This window comes from Callospermophilus lateralis, chromosome 7 (genome assembly GCF_048772815.1).
Source record: "Callospermophilus lateralis isolate mCalLat2 chromosome 7, mCalLat2.hap1, whole genome shotgun sequence".
Classification (NCBI taxonomy): Eukaryota; Metazoa; Chordata; class Mammalia; order Rodentia; family Sciuridae; genus Callospermophilus; species Callospermophilus lateralis.
In genome coordinates this window covers 2,777,464-2,799,925 of record NC_135311.1, presented here as the reverse complement: position 1 = coordinate 2,799,925, position 22,462 = coordinate 2,777,464, and the positions used below count along the sequence as shown (strand labels likewise).

Sequence of the window (22,462 nt, the reverse complement as noted above, 5' to 3'; positions counted from 1 at the left end):
ACAATGGAGGTAGATTTTTAAAAATAAAATTTGAAAAAAAAATTCCTAAGTGGTTCATTTGTTACACAAAGTAGTCATGTCATGAGTCATTGCTACCATCATTTCTTTTTGAACATTTTATTATCTGTTAGTTTTGTAATGCTTCCTTTATCACTCCTGTTTTTGGTGACTTACATTATTTTTTTCTGTTTCAGAAAAGCAAGTTTTATTTTTCTTAATGGCTATTTTTTTAATATAATTTTTTATTGTTGTTTATTTTTTATGTGGTGATGGGGGTTGAACTCAGGGCCTCATGCATGCTAGGCAGGTGCTTTACCACTGAGCTATCTGCCCAACCCCACACAGTATCTTTATTTTTATTTATTTATTTTTATGTGGTGCTGAGGATTGAACCCAGTGCCTCACGCATGTGAGGCAAGTGCTCTACCATTGAGCTATACAACACCAGCCCAAGTTTTTTTTTTTTAAGAGAGAGAGAGAGAATTTTTTAATATTTATTTTTTAGTTTTCGGTGGACACAACATCTTTATTTTTATGTGGTGCTGAGGATCGAACCCAGCGCCCTGTGCATGCCAGGAGAGTGCGCATGCCAGGCGAGCGTGCTACCGCTTGAGCAACATCCCCAGTCCCCAAGTTTTATTTTTTTAAAAATATTTTTAGTTGTATGGGGCTGGGGATGTGGCTCAAGCAGTGGTGCACTCGCCCGGCATGTGTGCGGCCCGGGTTTGAGCCTCAGCACCACATACAAACATAGATGTTGTGTCCGCCAAAACTAAAAAAATAAAATATTAAAAAAAGTATTTTTAGTTGTAGATGGACATATACATTTATTTATTTATTTTTATGTGGCGCCGATGATTGAACCCATTCTTTTTTTTTTTTTAATAAGTATTTATTCTTTAGTTGTAGTTGGACACAATACCTTTATTTATTTTCATGTGGTACTGAGGATCGAACCCAGGACCCTGTGCAAGCTAGGCGAGCGCTCTACGGCTGAGCCACAATCCCAGCCCTGAACCCAACTCTTCACACGTGCTAAGCAAGCACTACCACTGAGCTACAACCTCAGGCTTCAGAAAAGCAACTTATATTTAGAAATAAGTTTATAAGTTTGGGAGAATATATTGAGTGATTAAAATCTGTTGCTGTAATTTCTGTCAGATTGTGTATGTGTGTGTGTGTGTGTGTGTGTGTGTGTGTGTGTTTGGTACTGGGAATTGAACCCAGGGCACTTTACCATAGAGCTACAATCTCCAGCCTCTTTTTATTTTGACTCAGGGCTTTGATAAATTGCTGAGACTGACCTTGTACTTCCGATCCTCATGCTTCAGCCTCCCAAATTGCTGGGATTACAGGCATGCATCATGGTGCCTGGCTAGACTGTGGTTTTTATAGAAAGTACTTGAGTTCAGCATACTAAAAATACTCCTTAACTGTGGTACCCTTAATGTCACAATAAGTTTCTCTCCAATTTTAATGGAGTTAATCCATCTGTGGCCCTGGTTTTGATCTCCAGAATGAATGCATGAATACAATAGATAGAACTAATCTTAGTATACCGAGTCTAGCAGTTTATTAAATGAACCATACATTGTTATTGTGTAGTTCCCCAAGGTTGCTAAAAGAACACAAATTGGAAGGATTCTCTTGCAGTTCTAGAGTCTCAAGATGTGAAATGAAGATATGATAGGGCTGGTTCTATATGAAGGCCTTGAAGGAGACACCGCTTCTATCTTCTAGGTTATAGATCAACCACTCCCAATTTCTTTGCCTCTATCTGAATATTCTTCTCTCTCTGTCTCTCTTTTTTTTTCCCCCTTAGACAATAGTCTTTGGGTCTAGAGCCCCTAACCCCCAATCCATTGTGACCTCAAGCTTAACTAATTGCATCTTTGTTTTTTTAACATTTGTTAATTGACATTTATTTATATGTGGTGCTGAGACTCGAACCCAGTGCCTCATGCATGCCAGGCAAGTGTGCTACTGCCAAGCCATAACCTCAGCCCAACTAATTGCATCTTGAGAGACCTTATTTCCAACTAAAAACACATTCTGAGGTTCTGGATGACATGCATTTTTACAGGATGCAACCCATTACTATTTTCAAGTACGGTTGTTCCAGGAACTAAAAAATGGTTCCTAGTAGCCAGCAATTGTGGTACATGCCTGTAATTCCAGTGACTCAGGAGGCCGAGACAGGAGAATGCATATTTGAAGCTATTCTCAGACTTAGAGAGATCCTGCTAAAAATTTAAAAAGTGAAAAGGGCTGGGAGTGTTTCATGTCATTAGCAAACTAAAGGGAAGATATGAAGGTGAAGATTTCCATATTCATTGTGGAAATTCTCTAGGTCAAGTTTTTTTTAAAAATATTTTTTAGTTGTAGATGGGCACAATACCTTTATTTTATTTATTTAATTTTATGTTATGTTAAGGATGGAACCCAGTACTTCACACGTGCTAGGCAAGCACTCTACCACTGAACCACAACCCCAGCCTCTAGATCAAGTTTCTTAATCTTTGTATGCTATGAACCCTCTTGGTAGTTTGGAGACACCTATGGAACTCTTCTTACAATGTTATTTAGTACATATAGCAAGGTGCAGTGATGCATGCCTGTGATCCCAGCGACTTGGGAGGTTGAGGCAGGAGGATTATGAGTTTAAAGCCAGCCTCAGCAACGAAGGGAGGCACTTAGCAACTCAGCGATACCCTGTGTCTAAATAAAATATAAAAAAAGGACTGGGGATGTGGCTCCATGGTTAAGCACCCCTGGGTTCAATCCCCAATACAAAAACCAAAAACAAAAAAAGAATGTTATTCAGTACATAAGATGATAGTGTATCAATTGATTTTTTTTTTTTTTATTGCAATGGTAATGGTATGTTTGTTTAACCATTCCTCTGGTTGAAAGATATCTTTTTTAGGGGCTGGGGATGTGGCTCAAGCGGTAGCGCGCTCGCCTGGCATGCGTGCGGCCTGGGTTGGATTCTCAGCACCACATACAAACAAAGATGTTGTGTCCGCCGATAACTAAAGAATAAAATATCAAAAAATTCTCTCTCTCTCTCTCTCTCTCACTCTCTCTTTAAAAAAAAAAAAAAAAGAAAGATATCTTTTTTAAAATCAGTTTTTGGTTATTACAAATAAAACTGCTGTGAACTTTTGTGTACACTTTTTTTTTTTTAAAGAAAGAGTGAGAGAGAGAGGAGAGAGAGGGAGAGAGAATTTTAATATTTATTTTTTAGTATTTGGCGGACACAACATCTTTGTCTGTATGTGGTGCTGAGGATCGAACCCGGGCCACACGCATGCCAGGCGAGCGCGCTACCGCTTGAGCCACATCCGCAGCCCTTGTGTACACTTTTTTAAAAAAAATATTTTTAGTTGTAGAGGGACATAATACTTAATACTTTTTTTTTTTTTTTTTTTTTTTTTTTTTTTAAGAGAGAAAGAGAGAATTTTTTTAATATTTACTTTTTTTAGTTTTTGGCAGATACAACATCTTTGTATGTGGTGCTGAGGATCGAACCCGGGCCGCAAGCATGCCAAGCGAGCGCGCTACCACTTGAGCCACATCCCCGGCCCGGACATAATACCTTTATTTATTTATTTTTATGTGGTGCTGAGGATTGAACTCTGCCTTACATGTGCTAGGCAAGTGCTCTACCACTGAACCACAATCCCAGCCCCTTGTGTACAGATTTTTGTGCAAAGGTAGGTCTTCCATTTTCCTAGGAAAAAATGCCTGGGCCAGTCATCTCGGTACCTGCCCCTAATCCCAGTGGTTTTGGAGGCTGAGACAGGAGGATTACAAGTTAAAAGTCAGCCTTAGCAATTTAGTGAGGACCTAATGAGCTTAGTGAGACCCTGTCTCAAAATTGAACAACAATAACAACAACAACAACAAAAAGTACTGGGGATGTGGCTTGGTGATTAAAGTCAGAATGAGATGAAACTAGATTCCCCACATCACCAATTTTCCTTCTGGGTTATTGTCTTGAAATCCACGTACAATAAAGGAAAGGAAGAATAAATAAAGTATGATGTATTTACATGAGAAGAGAGAGAATGAGAGGGGACCAGATAGCAGATAAACCCATTTTTGTGTGCTAACTTAGGGGCTTATGTGGTTTGGGGTAGAGCATGGAGCTAAATCTGTGTTAAAACAGGCATTGAAAAAGTATCAAGGCTATTGGTTGTGTCCTTCAACCTGAATTTTAATCATCTCTCATTTGGGTTTACCCCCCTTTCTATTTTCCTCAAAAATGTGATGTTCTTTAGTATGAATTTTAATCCTTCTTGTAACTCCATTTGGGTTTACTCCCACCTTCCATTTTCCCATGGTTGTACATGATGTGGAGTTTCACTGGTGGTATATTCTTGTATGAACAGAGGAAAGTTATGTCCAGTCCATTGTATTGTCTTTCCTATTCTCATTTCCTCTCCCTTCCCTTCATTCCCTTTTGTCTAATCCAATGAATTTCTGTTCTTCCGTCTGCCCCTAACTTATTGTGTTAGCATCCACATGTCAGAGAGAACATTTGGTCTTTTTTTTTTTTTTTTTGGATTGGCTTATTTCACTTAGTATGATAGTCTCCAGATCTCTCAATTTACTGGCAAAAATTATAAAGTCTTTCTTTTTTATGGCTGAATAATATTTCATTGTGTATATATACCACTTTTTTCCCCCAGTCATTTGTTGAAGGCACCTAGGTTAGTTCCATAACTTAACTATTGTGAATTGAGCTGCTATAAACATTGATGTGGCTCCGTAACTGGAGTATGCTGATTTTTAAGTCCTTTGGGGGATATACTGAGGAATGGGATAACTGGGTCAAATGTTGGTTCCATTCCAAGTTTTCTTAGGAATCTGCATACTGCTGTCCAGAGTGGTTGCACCAATTTACAGTCCTTCCAGCAATGTATGAGTGTACCATTTTTCTCACATCCTTGCCAACAATTTATTATTACTTGTATTCTTGCTAATTTCTATTCTGACTAGAGTGAGATAGAATTTCAGTGTAGTTTTAATTTGCATTTCTCTAATTGCTAGAGAAGTTGAACATTTTTTCCTATATTTGTTGATTATTCATATTTTTTCTGTGAAGTGCCTGTTCAGTTCCTTTGCCCATTTATTGTGTTATTTGATTTTGTTGTTGTTGTTTTTTGGTGTAAATATTTTTGAGTTCTTTATATATCCTGGAGATTAATGCTCTGAGTTGCAGGTGGCAAGGATTTTTTCCCATTCTGTAGGCTGGCTGTTTATGTTCTTGATTATTTCCTTTGCTGTGAAGAAGCTTTTTAGTTTGATAACCACTTCTTTATTGATTCTTGATTTTACTTCTTGTGCTTTAGGATCTTGTGTAGGAAATCGGTTCTTAAGTTGACATGATGAAGTTTTGGGCCTACATTTTCTTGTAGTAGGTGCAGGGTTTCATGTCTAAGGCCTAGGTCCTTTATCCACTGTGAGTTGAATTTTGTGAGAGATAGGAGTTCAATTTCATTCTGCTACATATGGATTTCAAGTTTTCCCAGGGTCATTTGTTGAAGAGGCTATCTTTCCTCCAATGTATATTTATGGTGCCTTTGTCTAATATGAGGTAACTGTATTTATGTGGGTTTGTTTTTGTGTCTTCTATTCTGTCCTGCTGATTTTCATGTCTGTTTTGGTGTCAATACCATTCTGTTTTTGTAACTATAGCTCAGAAGTAGAATTTAACGTCTGTTTTTGTGATGCCTACTGGTTCACTTTTCTCACTATATCTTTTCATGACTTTTGCCCATGTTATATTTGAACTGTTTGCTTTTTTAGTGTTGAGTTTTGAGAGTTCTTTTTATACTTTGGATATTAATTTTTTTGTGGATATATGGTTTGCCAATGTTTACTCTATCTCTGTAACTTGTCTTTTCATCCTTTGATGGGTTCTTTTGCAGAGTCTTTTAGGATCTGTATACCTTTTATTTCCTTTTCTAGAATTTTTGTTTTGGCTATAACTTCTAACTTCCCACACTGTTTAAATTGTGAAAGAAGACATTCTTGCACATTTTCCAGTCTCAGGTGAAAAGCAGAATCCTGTATTTTATCGTGAGTACAATATTAGCTGTATGGGGTTTTTTTTTTTTTTTTAATGGCCTCAGATCTGGTCTACCTTGGCATATTTTTCAGGGACACTTGTATCTCTAGATGTGTTGATACATGCCTATAATTCCTGGAATTTAGGAGGCTAAGGCAGGACTGTTGTAAGTTTGATACCAGCCTGGGCAATTTAGCAAGACTCTGTCTCAAAATGAAAAATAAAAAGGACTTAGGATGTATCTTAGTGGTAGAGCACCCCTGGGTTTAATCCCTAAAACTACACCCAAAAGAAAGAAAAGAATGTGTATTTTCTGTTGTTGGTATGTTTCTATACATGTTAATCAGAGCCTGTTGGTTGATAAAGTTGATTTCCTCCATTTCTTTATGGATTTTCTTTTCTTTTCTCTTTCTCTCTCCTTTCCTCTCTTTTTACTATTTTTAGTTGTAGATGGAAACAATACCCTTATTTTATTTATTTTTATGTGGTGCTGAGGATTGAACTCTGCCTCACACATGCTAGGCAAGCGCTACTACTGAGCCACAACCAGCACCCCCCACCTTCTTTTTGAGGTGATGGGGATTCAACCCCTAGCCATCTTTGCTGATTTTCTAATTGTCATTTGTTCAGAGGGTTTTTCAAGTCTCCAACTATGATTGTTTTCTCCTTTCAGTTCTGTCAGTTTTTGTTTTGCATATTTTGCACTTTTCTTGTTTGGTGCATGCCGATTTAGAATAGCTGTATTTTCTTTTTCTTTTTCTTTTTTGGTTACCAGGAATTGAACCCAGGGATGCTTAACCATTGAGCCACATCTGTTTTATTTTGAGACAGGGTCTTGCTTTGTTGCTTAGGACCTTGCTAAGTTGCTGAGGCTGATTTGAACTCAAAATCCTCCTGCCTCAGGCCCCCCCCCCCCCCCCCTGTGCTGCTGAGATTACAGGTGTGTACCACTGTGTCTGGTAGCTGTGTTTTCTTGGTGAATTGCCTTATTATTTTAAAATCTCTTTTATCTAATAAATTTTATTTGCTATTTTATCTGATTTATTTATAATCAGTTTTATCTGCTTATTGCTAAATATAGCCACTCCTACTTTCCTTTGATTAATATGTACAAGATATATTTTTCTATCTTTTTACTTATTACCTGAAGTGAGTTTCTTAGGGTTTTTTGTTTGTTAGTGCATTGCTGGGGATTGAACCTGGGGTCTTGCACATGCTAGGCAAGCACTCTACCACTGAGTTACACTTCTAGCCCTGAAATGAGTTTCTTGTACATAGCATGTATTGTTGGGTCGTGTTTTCTGATTCACTTTGCCTATCTTTGCCTTTTAATTGGTGTATTTAGACCATTTACATTGAATAAAATTATTGGTATGTGAAAGCTTAAGTCTGCTACTTTATTTTTTCTTTTCTCTTTGTTTTGTTTCTCTGGTTTTTTTTTCTTGCCTTTCTGTAGGTTAATCATTTTACCAATAGTGTTTTATAGTATACCTAATTGGATAGCCTTCTAGTGACTGTTTTAGGCATTACACCATATATAAACTACATAGTCCAGTGATGTCTTCATTTTACCATTTTGAGTAAAGTGTAAAAACCTTACCTCCATTTGTATGTATAACCCTCTTATATAATTATATTAAGTATATGGGCTACATATTAGAAACACATTGGACAGTGTTGTAGTTTTTACTAAACATAATTTAGAAAACACAAAATAAGTGAAACTATTGATTTTTACCTGAATTTTGCTTACTGTGATCTTTCTTCTTTTCTGATGTTGCAAAATTCCCTCTTTTATAATGTCCCTGGTGTTTAAATGATTTTCTCTAATCAGTCTCTTAGGATAGGTCTGCTGTTGGCAAATTCTTTGTAATTTTCCTTTATTGGAGAATGTCTTAATTTTCCCCTTATTCCCTAGTGATATTTTTACTGAGTGTTAGAATTCTAGGTTGGCAGTTCTATTCTTTCATACTTAGAAAAAAAATGTCATCCCACTTATTTCTGGCCTCCCATGATTATTGATGAAAAGTTAAATGTCATTTGAATTGTTTTCCCCTTGTAATTAAGGTGCCATTTTTCTGTAGCTGTTTTCAAGATTTTTCCTTAGTTTTTACTTTCCAGAAGTTTAATTATGATGTTGTTTTAATGGATTTTTGGGGGTTCAAACAACTTCTTGAATCTGTAGGTTTGTATCTTCTACCATAGTTGGTAATTTTCCAGATGTTATCTTTTCAGCTCTGCCTTCTTTCTCATGTCTTTATAAGATTCCAGTGACAGAAATGTTAGATGTTTTTGTTTTAGCACCAGGGTTCCCTAGGCTCTGTCAATTTTTTTTTCATGTCTATTTTTTCCTACAGTCTGTTTTCTGTCATTAAGATTAGGTAATTTCTAGTGTTTTGTCTTTCATTTCACAGATTATTTCTTTTATGTCCTCTGTTCTGTTGCTGAGATCATCATGAAGTTTTATTTCAGTTATTATATTTTTTAATTCTAAAATTTCCATTGAGTTCTTTTTTTAAAAAAATACTTATTTATTTGTTTGTTTTAGTTGTTGTTGGACCTTTATTTTTTATTTATATGCAGTGCTGAGAATTGAAGCCAGTGCCTCATGACATCCAAGGCAAGCACTCTACTGCTGAGCTACAACCCCAGCCCTCATTGAGTTCTTTTTATTTTTTTATTTTTTTTTCACTGTTTCTCAGCAGCAGTTTTATTTTTATTTTTTTTTATTGGTTATTCAAAACATTACAAAGATTGCAGAATCACATCGGTTACACATCCACAGTTTTACATAATGCCATAATAGTAACTGTTGTATTCTGCTACCTTTCCTATCCTCTACTATCCCCCCTCCCCTCCCCTCCCATCTTTCTCTACCCCATCTACTGTAATTCATTTCTCTCCTTATTTTTTTCCCATTCCCCTCACAACCTCTTATATGTAATTTTGTATAACAATGAGGGTCTCCTTCCATTTCCATGCAATTTCCCTTTTCTCTCCCTTTCCCTCCCACCTCATGACTCTGTTTAATGTTAATCTTTTCTTCCTGCTCTTCCTCCCTGCTCTGTTCTTAGTTGCTCTCATTATATCAAAGAAGACATTTGGCATTTGTTTTTTAGGGATTGGCTAGCTTCACTTAGCATAATCTGCTCTAATGCCATCCATTTCCTTGCAAATTCCATGATTTTGTCATTTCTTAGTGCTGCGTAGTACTCCATTGTGTATAAATGTCACATTTTTTTTTATCCATTCATCTATTGAGGGGCATCGGGGTTGGTTCCACAGTCTAGCTATTGTGAATTGTGCTGCTATGAACATCGATGTGGCAGTATCCCTGTAGTTCGCTCTTTTAAGGTCTTCAGGGAATAGTCCGAGAAAGGCAATAGCTGGGTCAAATGGTGGTTCCATTCCCAGATTTTCCAGGAATCTCCATACTGCTTTCCATATTGGCCGCACCAATTTGCAGTCCCACCAGCAATGTACAAGAGTACCCTTTTCCCCACATCCTCGCCAGCACTTGTTGTTGTTTGACTTCATAATGGCTGCCAATCTTTCTGGAGTGAGATGGTATCTTAGGGTGGTTTTGATTTGCATTTCTCTGACTGCTAGAGATGGTGAGAATTTTTTCATGTACTTGTTGATTGATTGTATGTCCTCCTCTGAGAAGTGTCTGTTCAGGTCTTTGGCCCATTTGTTGATTGGGTTATTTGTTTTCTTCTTGTTTAATTTTTTGAGTTCTTTGTATACTCTGGATATTAGGGCTCTATCTGAAGTGTGAGGAGTAAAAATTTGTTCCCATGATGTAGGCTCCCTGTTTACCTCTCTTATTGTTTCTCTTGCTGAGAAAAAACTTTTTAGTATAAGTAAGTCCTATTTGTTGATTCTTGTTATTAACTCTTGTGCTATGGGTGTCCTATTAAGGAATTTGGAGCCCGACCCCACAATATGTAGATCGGAACCAACTTTTTCTTCTATCAGACGCATAGTCTCTGATTTGATATCAAAGTCCTTGATCCATTTTGAGTTAACTTTTGTGCATGGCGAGAGGAGGGGATTCAGTTTCATTTTGTTGCATATGGATTTCCAGTTTTCCCAGCACCATTTGTTAAAGATGCTATCCTTCCTCCATTGCATGCTTTTAGCCCCTTTATCGAATATAAGATAATTGTAATTTTGTGGATTGGTTTCTGTGTCCTCTATTCTATACCATTGGTCCACCCGCCTGTTTTGGTACCAGTACCATGCTGTTTTTGTTACTATTGCTTTGTAGTACAGTTTGAAATCTGGTATGGCTACACCTCCTGATTCACACTTCCTGCTTAGAATTGCTTTTGCTATTCTGGGTCTTTTATTTTTCCATATGAATTTCATGATTGCTTTATCTATTTCCACAAGAAATGCCTTTGGGATTTTGATTGGCATTGCATTGAACTCATTGAGTTCTTTTTAAAACCCCTATTTCCTTGCTGAAATTTTTTTCCCCCTTCATTTGTTTCAACTGTGTTTTTAGGTGCTTTTGAAGCATTTTTATCATACATACTTAAAAAATATTTGTTAGTTAATTGTAACGTTGTCATCTCAGTGTTGGCATCCATTCATTCCGTATGAGATCTTTCTAATTCTTGGTATGACAGGTGGTTTTTTAAATTAAAACCTGGAAAATTTTGTGTTGTATGATGTTGCATGTTTAAACCTTCTTTTTTTTTTTTTTTTTTTTTTTTTTGCTGCCTTTCATTGACATGACTTTGGCAGGAGAAAGGGAAGCATTATATAGACTGCTAGGTAGAGATAGAATTTGAGGTTCCCACTTTGCCTTTTTTTTTTTTTTTTTGGTACCAGGGATGATTGAACTCAGGTGCGCTTAACCGCTTAGTCCCATCCCTACCCTTTTTACTTTTTTTTTTTTTAAACAATTGACTTTATTTATTTATTTTTTAATATTTGGCAGACACAACATCTTTGTTTGTATGTGGTGCTGAGGATTGAACCCGGGCCGCACGCATGCCAGGCGAGCGCGCTACTGCTTGAGCCACATCTCCAGCCCCCCTTTTTTACTTTTTTAAAAAATTTGTGACAGGATCTCACTAAGTTTCTTGGGGTCTTGCTAAGTTGCTGAGGCTGGATTTGAACTTGCCATCTTCCTGCTGCAGCCCTCCGAGTTGCTGAGATTATGAGCGTGTACCCCCACACCCAATCTCATTTGCCTCTTTTGACACCTGAGGTGAGGACATCTTGTTATGCTGAGTGTTGATGGGAATTATAGATCATCCCTCCCACATACGTGGTAAAGGGTAGGTCCTTATTTCTGACCAGGGAAGATGAAACTTCTGGATCTCTACTTGGCCTTCTCTGATGGCACACTATAGGTATGTTGAGGTGCCTTATTGTAGCTTTACTAGTGCAGAAGTTTGCACTCCCCACTCAGCTTTTGCTTATATAGGTAAGACTGGGGTCATAGTTTTTCCTGTCAAAATTGGCAGTTCCCTAAGTATTATTTTGTTTTGTGAAGGTATCCTTTTTCTGATCCTTTGGCTAGAGGGAGCAGGCTTTTGAGGGGCTGTTTTTGTCTTTGCCCCTTGGCATTTCTAGGTGTCTGACTTCTTCAGCCCCATGTCTGGAACATAGGAGATAAAAAGAAAATTCTGGGAACTTATCTCTATGTCATTCCTCTAATCGTGAGGTCTCTAGCTGTTCTGCCTTTCTCACCAATTTTCAAAGTACTCATATTTGTTTTATATAATGCACAGGATTTTTGTTGTATTTAGCAGAAGGAATAGGGAATGGTATATCTACTTCATTGTTCTGGAAGCAAAAGTCAGTGTGTGACATTTAAGAAGAAAATGTAATAAAAAATGGGGAATACAGTTTTTCTATTAGGTGATTAGGATATAATGTAAAGCTGATATAATCAAGTGTTTAGTACTGACATAGGATTAGAAAAATACATTAATGCAAAGTGCAAGTGTAGAAAGACACCAAATGTCCACAGCCATTTAATGTATAATAAAGGATATACTTTTAAATAAGTGAGGAAAAAATGGAATATTAAGCAAACAATGTTGGTATAATTAGCTATACACTTGGAAGAAAATAGGGATAAATTCTGAGAAATGCATCAGTTAGTTTTGTCATTGTGTGAACATTGTAAAGTGTATTTACACAATCTCTGATGGCTATGATATCATTAGGTGATGTAATCTCATAGACTATCGTATATGTAGTTCATTGTTCACCTCAACTATTAAGCAGCACCTGACTGTAATTAGCATCCCATAAACCATATCCAGTAAATTCCAGATGAATTAAAGATCTAAAATGTGAACAAAAATGTATTAAGAAAATGTAGAAGAAAGCCAGGAGGTAGGTGAACTTTCCTGAGCAAGGCAGAAGTCTAGGAACTATTTAGAAAAACATTGGCAACTTTAACAATGTAAAAATGAAAACTGTGGGCTAGGGTTGAGGCTCAGTGGTAGAATGCTAGCATGTGTGAGGCATTGGGTTTGATCCTCAGCGTCAATAAAAATAAATAAATAAGTTGGGTGCGGTAGTACATACTTGTATTCCCAGTGGCTCAGGAGGCTGAGGCAGGAGGATTGCGTGTTCAAAGCCAGCCTCAGTAATGTGAGGCACTAGGCAACTCACTGAGATCCTTTCTCTAAATAAAATTCAGAATAGGGTTGGGGATGTGGCTCAGTGGCTGAGTGCCCCTGAGTTCAATCCCTGGTACCAAAAATAAATAAATAAATAAAGTAAAATATTATGTCCGTCTACAACTAAAAATATTTTAAAAAATTTTTTGTTGTTGTAGATGGATGGAATGCCTTTATTTTATTTGTTTATTTTATGTGGTGCTAAGGATTAAACGTGCTAGGCAGGTGCTCTGCCACTGAGCTACAGCCCCAGCCCAACAACTAAAAATATTTAATAAAAATGAAAACTGTATAGTAAAGGTAATATAGATGGTGATAATATTCTTTTTTAAAAATATTTATTTCTTAATTTTAGGTGGACACAATATCTTTACTTCATTTTTTTTTTTTTTTTTACGTGGTGTTGAGGATCGAACCCAGTGCCCCACGCATGCTAGGCAAGCATGCTACCACTTGAACCACATCCCCAGCCCAAGAATATTCTTAGTACATAAAAGACAAAGGGCTTAATCTTTTTTTTTGCTGGGGTTGGGGGGGTGGGGGTGGTTACTGGGGACTGAACTCAAAGGCACTCAACCACTGAGCCACATCCCTAGCTATTTTGTGTTTTACTTAGAGACAGGGTCTCGCTGAGTTGTTCAGCATCTTGCTTTGCTTAGGCTAGCCTTGAATTTGTGGTCCTCCTCTCTCAGCTCCCTAGTCACTGGGATTACCATGCCTGGCTTAATCTTTGCATACTACAAATTTATCAGAAAAGGACATCTTGTATTAGTCTGCTTTATGTTGCTTTAATGAAATATCTGAGGTAACTAATTTATGAAGAGAAGAGATTTATTTAGTGATAGTTCTGGAGGTAGAAAGGCATGTTGCCTATATCTGCTCAGTTTTGTTTAGGACTGTGGATGTTAGTGCGTGTATGGGAGTTAGTGCATTGTGAGCCAGGAGACAGAGGGAGGAAGAAGTAAAGGAAAAAACATGATGGGTGAGTTTCTACATCCCTTTCAGTGGTATGACCCCTGTGACCTAGGGACCTTCCATTAGACACCACCTCCCAAAGGTTCAACAACACTTCCCACTAGTGCCAACCTGAGGATCAAGCCTTTAACAGTGGACCTTTGGTGGACACTCACATTAAACAGTTAAATGATATCGAAGCCATAGCACACATTATTCATCATAAAAATACGAAAGCTATGAAGAGTCAACTCTTACTTCAGATGACTTCCAAATTTAAAAGGAAACATAATGCTAGGGAAAACAAATGTATCATTTTCACCTTTAAGATTTGGTAAAAATACGGGCTTGAGTTGTGGCTCAGTGGCCTTGCACTTGCCTAGCACTTGTGAGGCACTGGGTTCGATCCTCTAAAAATAAACAAATAAAATAAAAGTATTGTGTCTATTTAAAAAATGTTAAAAAAAATTGGTAAAAATAAAAAAGACTTAGTATCCCTTATCTGAAATGCTTAGGACAAGAAGTGTTTTAGATTTCAGATTTTTTTGAATTTTGTAATATTTGCATATATATATATATATAAAGGTAGATATCTTGTGGATGGCATTCAAGTATAATCACAAAATACATTGTTTTCCTATACTTTAAACATATAGTTTAAAGCAGGGCACAGGTGCATGCCTGTAATCCCAGCAACTCAGGAGGCTGAGACAGGAGGATTGCGTGTTCAAAGCCAACCTCAGCAATAGCGAGACGCAGCAACTCAGTGACACCCTGTCTCTAAAAAAAATACAAAATTGGGCTGGGGATGCAGCTCAGTGGTTGAATGCCCCTGAATTCAATCCCTGGTACTCCCCGTACCCCTAAATATAGCTTAAAGGTAATTATGTTTTGACTTTAGCCCATTACATTGAAGTCAGATATGAGATTTTCTACTTGTGCTCTCATATTGGCACGAAAAAAATTTTGGTTTTTTGGAGCATTTCACATTTCAGAATAAATATATATAGTTGTCGATGGACACAGTACCTTTATTTTGTTTATTTATTTTTATGTGGTGCTGAGGATTCCCGGTACCTCATATGTGCAAGGCAAGCACTCTATCACTGAACCACAGCCCCAGCCCCACATTTCAGATTTTTTTAAACTAAATTGAATGCCAATGAATGAAATAGGTTCTCTGATACTGGATTAGTTTAGGTATGTCGTGTTGCGGTCTTTTTAGAATGTAATTTAGTAGTAACCATCAGAATTTTAAGTGCTTGGGGTTAGAAATGATGGTGGAATATAATGGACATTATTTTCCAAAGTACATGTATAAAGATATGAATTGTGTGAATATACTTTGAATATAATTTTAAATTAAAATTTTAAGGGGCTGGGGATGTGGCTCAAGCGGTAACGCGTTCGCCTGCCATGAGCGGGACGCTGGGTTCGATCCTCAGCACCACATATAAATAAAATAAAGATGTTGTGTCCATCGAAAAACTGAAAAATAAATATTAAAAAAATTTAAAAAAAATTTAAATTAAAATTTGTTACTGCAGGAAAAAAAAGAAAGAAAAGAAGTTAACATTGTGCAAAGAATGGGTTTGAACACCCCCAATGAATATTCATTGTAAATGGAAATGTGAATCATTGCTCAATTATTTCTATGTAGAAATATGAATCATTGCTCAATGGTTTCTATGTTCTCATTTACTAATCACTTTATAAAAATGTGGGAAATAATGTGAAACTGTTTTCAAGTAATTCTACTAGCAGTTATTAAAAATTTAATAATATCAAAAATTTTAAGTGCTTATATGCTTAGAAACAAATTTCACTTTTAGAAATATATCCTAAATAGCAAGAGTACTTAAAGCTTTATATGTAAATGTATATTATTTATAATAATGGTACATTATTTATAATAGTTAAAAATTGGGAATAACCTTAGTGTCAGTCAGTTGGAGAATGGTTGAATAAAATATGATACATTTGGAGGCCTGCAGTGTCAGACAGAATGAGTTTACATAACCAAAACAGACCGGAGCTGCTGCTGTAGCCATGGCCCATGGTAAACAGTGTGAGCCCATCCCAATGTGAACGAGCAGTGCAACTCTGAGGGTAATGGTCAAGGTGATGGGTTTCTGCTGCTGCCCACATAAGCAAAGGGACTTGGAGATCATGCTGCTGAAGCAAACATAGGCAAACAAGAAGGAGCCCAAATAGCTTTGTGTTTAATTCCTTTGCCCTTTGCCTATGAACTTGGAGTCAGCCCCACCATGCTCATGATTCCTTGTGTATTGCTTAGGTCCCAGCATTGATGGCATTCCCTTTGCCTTGAGTCTGCAGGAGGTCCCTTTTATGTTTCCATACTTCAGGTAGCCTCTCTTTCCCCTGGACCACTCCTGGGACTGAGAGGTTACTTTATCCTAGTGTTTTTTTTTGTTTTTTTTTTTTTTGTTGTTGTTGTTTTTTATCCCTGTGGGACATATCCTAAAATATTAAAATTTGCTCTGTAATATAAAAAATTCCAAATATATACATACATACATACATACATGGTACATAGTTAAACAATATGAATCAAATAACATGAAGTCATAAAAAAGAATGAGGTAGGCTGGGGTTGTGGCTCAGTGGTTGAGTGCTTGCCTCGCATGTGTGAAGCACTGGGTTCCATCCTCAGCACCTCATAAAAAAATAAATAAATAAAATAAAGATATTGTGTCCATCTACAACTAAAATAAAATGTTTTTAAAAAAGAATGAGGTATATGTGTGATTGTATATTATTTATAATTTTATATTATGTATAATACACGTACAGTATCTATGATATATATTTAAATGACAAAAAGGAAGTTGCAGAGCAAAATTTCATTTTTACTATGGAAAAAGGTATCTGTTTTTTATTCCAAAGATAAGTATATATAAACTTAGAGAAAATTGATAAAGAGATAAGATGTACCTGTTAGCAGTAGTTACTCCTGGTAGATGGAATTTAATTGGAAGGAGAGGTGAGTTGTTAGGAGCAGGCAAGAAAGACAAAGTGAGGGACTTTCAGTTTTACTCTGTTTCTTTCTTTTTTAAAAAAAAAACTTTTATTTACTTTTCAGTACTGAGGATTAATCTAGGAGCACTCTACCATTGAGCTACAGTCCCAGACCTCTTTATTTTTTATTTTGAGACGGGTATCACAAAGCTGCTTCAAATCTTGAACTTAATGATCCTCTTGCCTTTGCCTCTTGAGTAGCTGGAATTACAGGTGTGCAGCACCCAGTAGCTTGCTTGCTTGCTTGCTTGCTTATTTATTTATTTATTTATTTTTGAGACAGGGTCTCACTGTATTGCCCAGGCTAACCTTGAGCTCACAGTCTCCTGTTTCAGCCTCCCAGGTAGCTGGGTGTATAGGTTTGTGCCAACATGCCCAGCTTCAGTTTTACTCTATAATTTTATTTTAAGTATTTGAATTTAGGTTATTATTAGTATCAGGCTTTTCAGTTTGCTTTTCTAATTAAAATATATAAAAGTAGTTCAGTTATATTTGTTGCATGAATAAATGTATAAACCAATATACATTTATAAATGTATACATTTATACATTTATAAATGTATAAACCAATATGCATTTTGTGTATGAGTTTGTTTCATTAATATTATGTCACTGTTAAAAGCTTATTATGATCTGGGTGCAGTGGCGGAAGCTTGTAATCTCAGCGGCTTGAGAGACTGAGACAGGAGGATCATGAGTTCAAAGCTATCAGCAAAAGCAAGGTGGTAAGCAGCTCATTGAGACCCTGTCTCTAAATAAAATACAAAATAGGCCTGGGGATGTAGATCAGTGGTCAGATGTCCCTGAGTTCAATCTCTGGTATCCCTCCAAAAAAAGCTTATTATGGCTCGAGAGCCTGAGGCAGAAGGATTGTGAGTTCAAAGCCAGCCTCAGAAACTTAGTGAGGCCCTAAGTAACTTAGCGAGACCCTGTCTCTAAATAAAATGCATAAAGGCCTGGGAATGTGGCTCAGTAGTTGAGCATCCCTATTCAATCCCTGGTACCTAAATAAATACATAAAACTTTTTAAAAGTGAAGGCTACAGAATATGGTACTCCATATTCTAAACTTTACTAAATGGGGAAAACTGAAATATGGTAAAACCATTTCCCAATGTGAAAGTTCAAGGAGACCAATATGGATATGAATATTTGGCAGTTCTAATAAATAACTGAGATTTTATCCATAGCTTGAACCTTTCATAGACCCAAGCAGAGATCTTATTTTTTTAAATGTTTTTCTATGACAGAAATGACATCAGATGTACCATCATTAGGTCCAGCCATTGCCTCTGGAAACCCTGCCCCTGGGATACAAGGTGGAGGAGCCATTGTCCAGAGAGCTATTAAGCGGCGACCAGGGTAAGTTTGAGTATAGTGTCATGAATATTTCTCCTATAAACAACACTGATTGACTTAGTTGATCAACCCACTTGGCTATTTTTAACTGTCTCACTTCAACTACTTACTTAGTATACTATGATCATATATCTCCTCAGCACCTGGATTTTTCCTTTTATAGAATTGATGTTTTTATCTAAATTTCTTACAAGTAATTTTTTTTTTAAAGCGAAAAACTACAAGATGAAGGACCGTGGCTAAGCACAGAGATTTCACTATTGGCTGCTTTCATTAAGCTTTTAATCTGTTCTCAAAATCATTTTGATAAGCTTCTTTTTTAATATTTATTTTTTAGTTATAGGCGGACACAATGTCTTTATTTTACTTTATATGGTACTGAGGATCGAACCCAGTGCCTCATGCATGCTAGGTGAGTGCTCTACCTCTGAGCCATGACCCCAGCTCGATGCTGAACTCTGGAATATTTCTTTTCTAAGTTATTGATTACTTTTTTGTGATATGGAACAGAGCTCATTTCAGTTCCCAAAGTATTTATTAAGTGCCTCATTAGTATATGACATTATACTGATTGCTAATAGGATCCAAGGATAAATGAGATATACTCCTTGTTTCCTAGTTGCTTGAATTCTAACAAGGCTAATCATTGCGTATATAAATATAATATAAGGGGGGCTGGGGATGTGGCTCAAGCTGTAGCACGCTCACCTGGCATGCATGCGGCCCAGGTTCGATCCTCAGTACCACATACAAAACAAAGATGTTGTGTCCGCCAAAAACTAAAAAATAAATATTAAAATTCTCTCTCTCTCTTTAAAAAAAAAAAAAAATATATATATATATATATAAATAGTATAAGGGGGGACTGGGGTTGTGGCTCAGCGGTAGAGTGCTTGCCTAGCAGGTGCAGGGCCCTGGGTTTGAGCCTCAGCATCAGTAAAATAAAGGTATCATGTCTAACTACAACTAAAAAATAAATTTAAAAAATATAATACAAGGTAGATTACACCAAGTTTTATAAGAAAGAAACGAGTATAGTGCCTTTAATGTATGAAAATACTGCATTTAGTTGGTAAATAATGGGAAAAGCAGGAAGATTGCAAGTTCAAAGATTGCAGGAAGATTGCAAGTTCAAAGCCAGACTCAGCAACTTAGCGAGGCCCTAAGCAACTTAGGGAGACCATCAGTAAATAAAATGCAAAAAAAAAAAAAAAAGGGCTGGGGATGTAGCTGAGTGGTTAAGTGCCCCTGAGTTCAATCCCTGGTACCAGGAAAAAAAAAGTAGTTAATATTATAACTAGTTGCTATCAGTAGTAATGCAAGAATGATCCTTGGGTCAAGTAATGAAATAAATAACATATTAAGACTTGCTATATGTACAAGAGTTTTATAAATTTTAACTCATTTACTGAGGCATGAGATGAATAAGTAAATTTCTAACCAAAGTTATTAAGTGGCAGAATATCAATCTAGGATGTGAATCTTAGGAGTTTAGCATTAGCTTTTACTCTCTAAAACAATGTGTTGTAGTTACATATAGTAGCAAACAATCAGAAGAAATGTAAATATCAAAATTAGGGCATCATTTGAGAAAGTTATATATAACTTATATATATAAAGTTAAATATGTATATATATATATATATATATATATATATATTTTTTTTTTTTTTTTTTAATGTTTATTTTTTAGTTTTCGGTGGACACAACATCTTTGTTTCTATGTGGTGCTGAGGATCAAACCCGGGCCACATGCATGCCAGGCGAGTGCGCTACCGCTTTAGCCACATCCCCAGCCTGAGAAAGTTATATTTAAAAATGGAATACTGTATAGCTATTAGAAGTGACAAATATATATCAGTACAGAAACTTTCATATATTAAAAGAAGTAATAGTATATGTAATATTTCACTGTCAGGAAAAACAGAATGTGTGCATAGTGAAAAATTAAAAGAATACTTATCAGATTTCTGGATAATGGGGTTATGGGTGACTTATTTTCTTTTGTTTTTCATTATTTTCCAGATATTCTGAAATGAATATGTATTATTATTAGTCAGAAAAATATACTGTCTTTTAAGTTTTTTTTTTAAAGAAAGACTAGAAAATATAGAAGTTTAGGAAGAACGATAAGATGGCCGAAGTCAGCAATCATAGATTTTTTAGTGTATTTCCTTCAGTCTTTTTTTTAAAAAGTTTTTTAGTTGTGAGTGGACAACAATATCTTTACTTCATTTTTATGTGGTTGTTGAGGACCGAACCCAGGGCCTCTCGTGTGCTAGTGAGCACTCTACCACTGAGCCACAACCCTGCCCTCCTTTAGTCTTTATATGTAAATATCTTAAGATAATTATATAGTTTATCATAACCCAATCTTTTCTCCTACAATAGTCTTTATTTTCATATTGTTACATATATTAATGTGATTTTTCATGTTTTTGTGGAAGATGTGCTGAATTCCTATTATGAGACACTTAAATGGTTTTCAAGATTTTTCTATTATGTATAATACCACAGTAAACTTATTTGTACATAAAACCTCCCACATCCCAATTTTAAGTTATTTCTCTAAGATAGATTCTTAGAAATGGAGTTATTAGGTAGATTGATAGGATTTTTTAAGACACAATACTGTTTTTTAAATTCTTCTTATTTATTTTTTTGTGGTGTTCAGGATTGAATACAGTGACTCACATATGCTAGACAAGTGCTCTATCACTGAGCTGCATCCATAGCCCCGAATGATAGGATTTAAAAAAAAAAAAAAAAACATTTATTTTTTAGGTGTAGATGGACACAACACAATGCCTTTATTTTTAGGTGGTGCTGAGGATTGAACCCACCCGTGCTAGGAGAGTTCTCTCCGCTGAGCCACAATCCCAGCCCCTGATAGGATTTAAAAAAATTATTTTTGAATATTTATTTTTTAGTTGTAGTTGGACACAATATCTTTATTTATTTATTTTTATATGATGCTGAGGATCGAACCCAGGGCCTCGTATGTGCTAGCGAACACTCTACCACTGAGCCACAACCCAACCCCTTTAAAATATTTTTTTAGTTGTAAATGGACACAGTACTTTTATTTTTTTATTTTTAAATATATATTTTTTAGTTGTGGATGAACCTTTATTTTTATTTATTTATTTTTATATGGTGCTGAGAATTGAACCCATTGCCCCCCATACACTAGGCAAACGCTCTACCACTGAGGCACAACCACAGCCCAGCAGTACCTTTATTTATTTATTTATTTATTTTTAAAGAGAGAGAGAGAGAGATTTTTAATATTTGTTTTTTAGTTTTCAGCGGACACAACATCTTTGTTTGTTTGTGGTGCTGAGGATCGAACCCGGGCCGCACGCATGCCAGGCGAGCACGCTAACCGCTTGAGACACATTCCCAGCCCAAACCTTTATTTTTATTTATTTCTTTTTATATGGTGCTGAGGATCTAACCCAGTGCTTCACTCATGCTAGGCAAGTGCTCTACCACTGAGTCACAACCCCAGTACCCCAAATGATAGGATTTTGACAGATGATCAGGGAAGGAAGAGGAACAAACACTTAGAATTAATGCCATGTACTTCATATGTATTCCATCTAGAGATCTATAATGCCAGGTTGTCCCACTAGTAGAGATGCTAAGAGTGAGGGTTGGGGATATAGCTCAGTGGTAGAATGCTTGCCTAGCAATCAGAAAGGTCCTGGATTTGATCCCCAACACCACACACACACACACACACACACAATTCATGTAGAGATGTCAAAAGTGATAACTGGGTTAAAGTTGTAACATGAGAAATGTTTTAGTTTTAAGAGAATGGAGATTAATAGGAGATTGGCCTACTCTATTACCCATAATCTTCTCTAGTCCCTTAAAGTGAAAGTTGCTTCTTTCACTGAACATCCATAGCATATGTATATATATTTATTTTTTAGTTGTAGTTGAACACAATACACTTTTTTATTTATTTATTTTTATTTTGTGCTGAGGATTGAACCCAGGGACTCGCATATGCTATGCGAGCACTCTACCACTGAGCCACACTCTAGCCCCAAGTCTTTTTTTTTGTACTGAGGATTGAACCTAGGGTTTGTGCATGCAAAGCAAGCACTCTACCAATTGGGCTGTATCCCCAGCCCCCAATAGCATATTGATTGTTTTCCTCAGACAGCATTTTTCTGTTCTCACTTGTTTTATATTTGTATTTGTCTAGACAAAAAGCCTCTTCAGGGCAAGGTTTTTGTTTTTACCTCCCTCAGCTCAGTATCTTGAGCATAATGTATATTATATGTTTAGACTAACAACTTCTTGTCTTATATCACTCCCTTATGTAATATTACTGTTTTGAAAGATGTTCAGAAAGCTGTTAAAATGGCTTA

The 22,462-nt window shown here is 36.3% G+C and overlaps 1 protein-coding gene across 3 annotated transcripts in view; it reads left to right on the top strand.

The window, feature by feature from the left end:
* Arnt (aryl hydrocarbon receptor nuclear translocator) overlaps positions 1-22,462 on the top strand; it is a 76,109-nt gene that overhangs the window by 12,638 nt on the left and 41,009 nt on the right. For all 3 annotated transcript variants that reach the window (XM_076861791.1, XM_076861790.1, XM_076861789.1), the window contains exon 2: positions 17,969-18,080. In XM_076861791.1, coding sequence (XP_076717906.1) covers positions 17,969-18,080 — 112 coding nt within the window. The remainder of the gene's footprint in view (positions 1-17,968; positions 18,081-22,462) is intronic.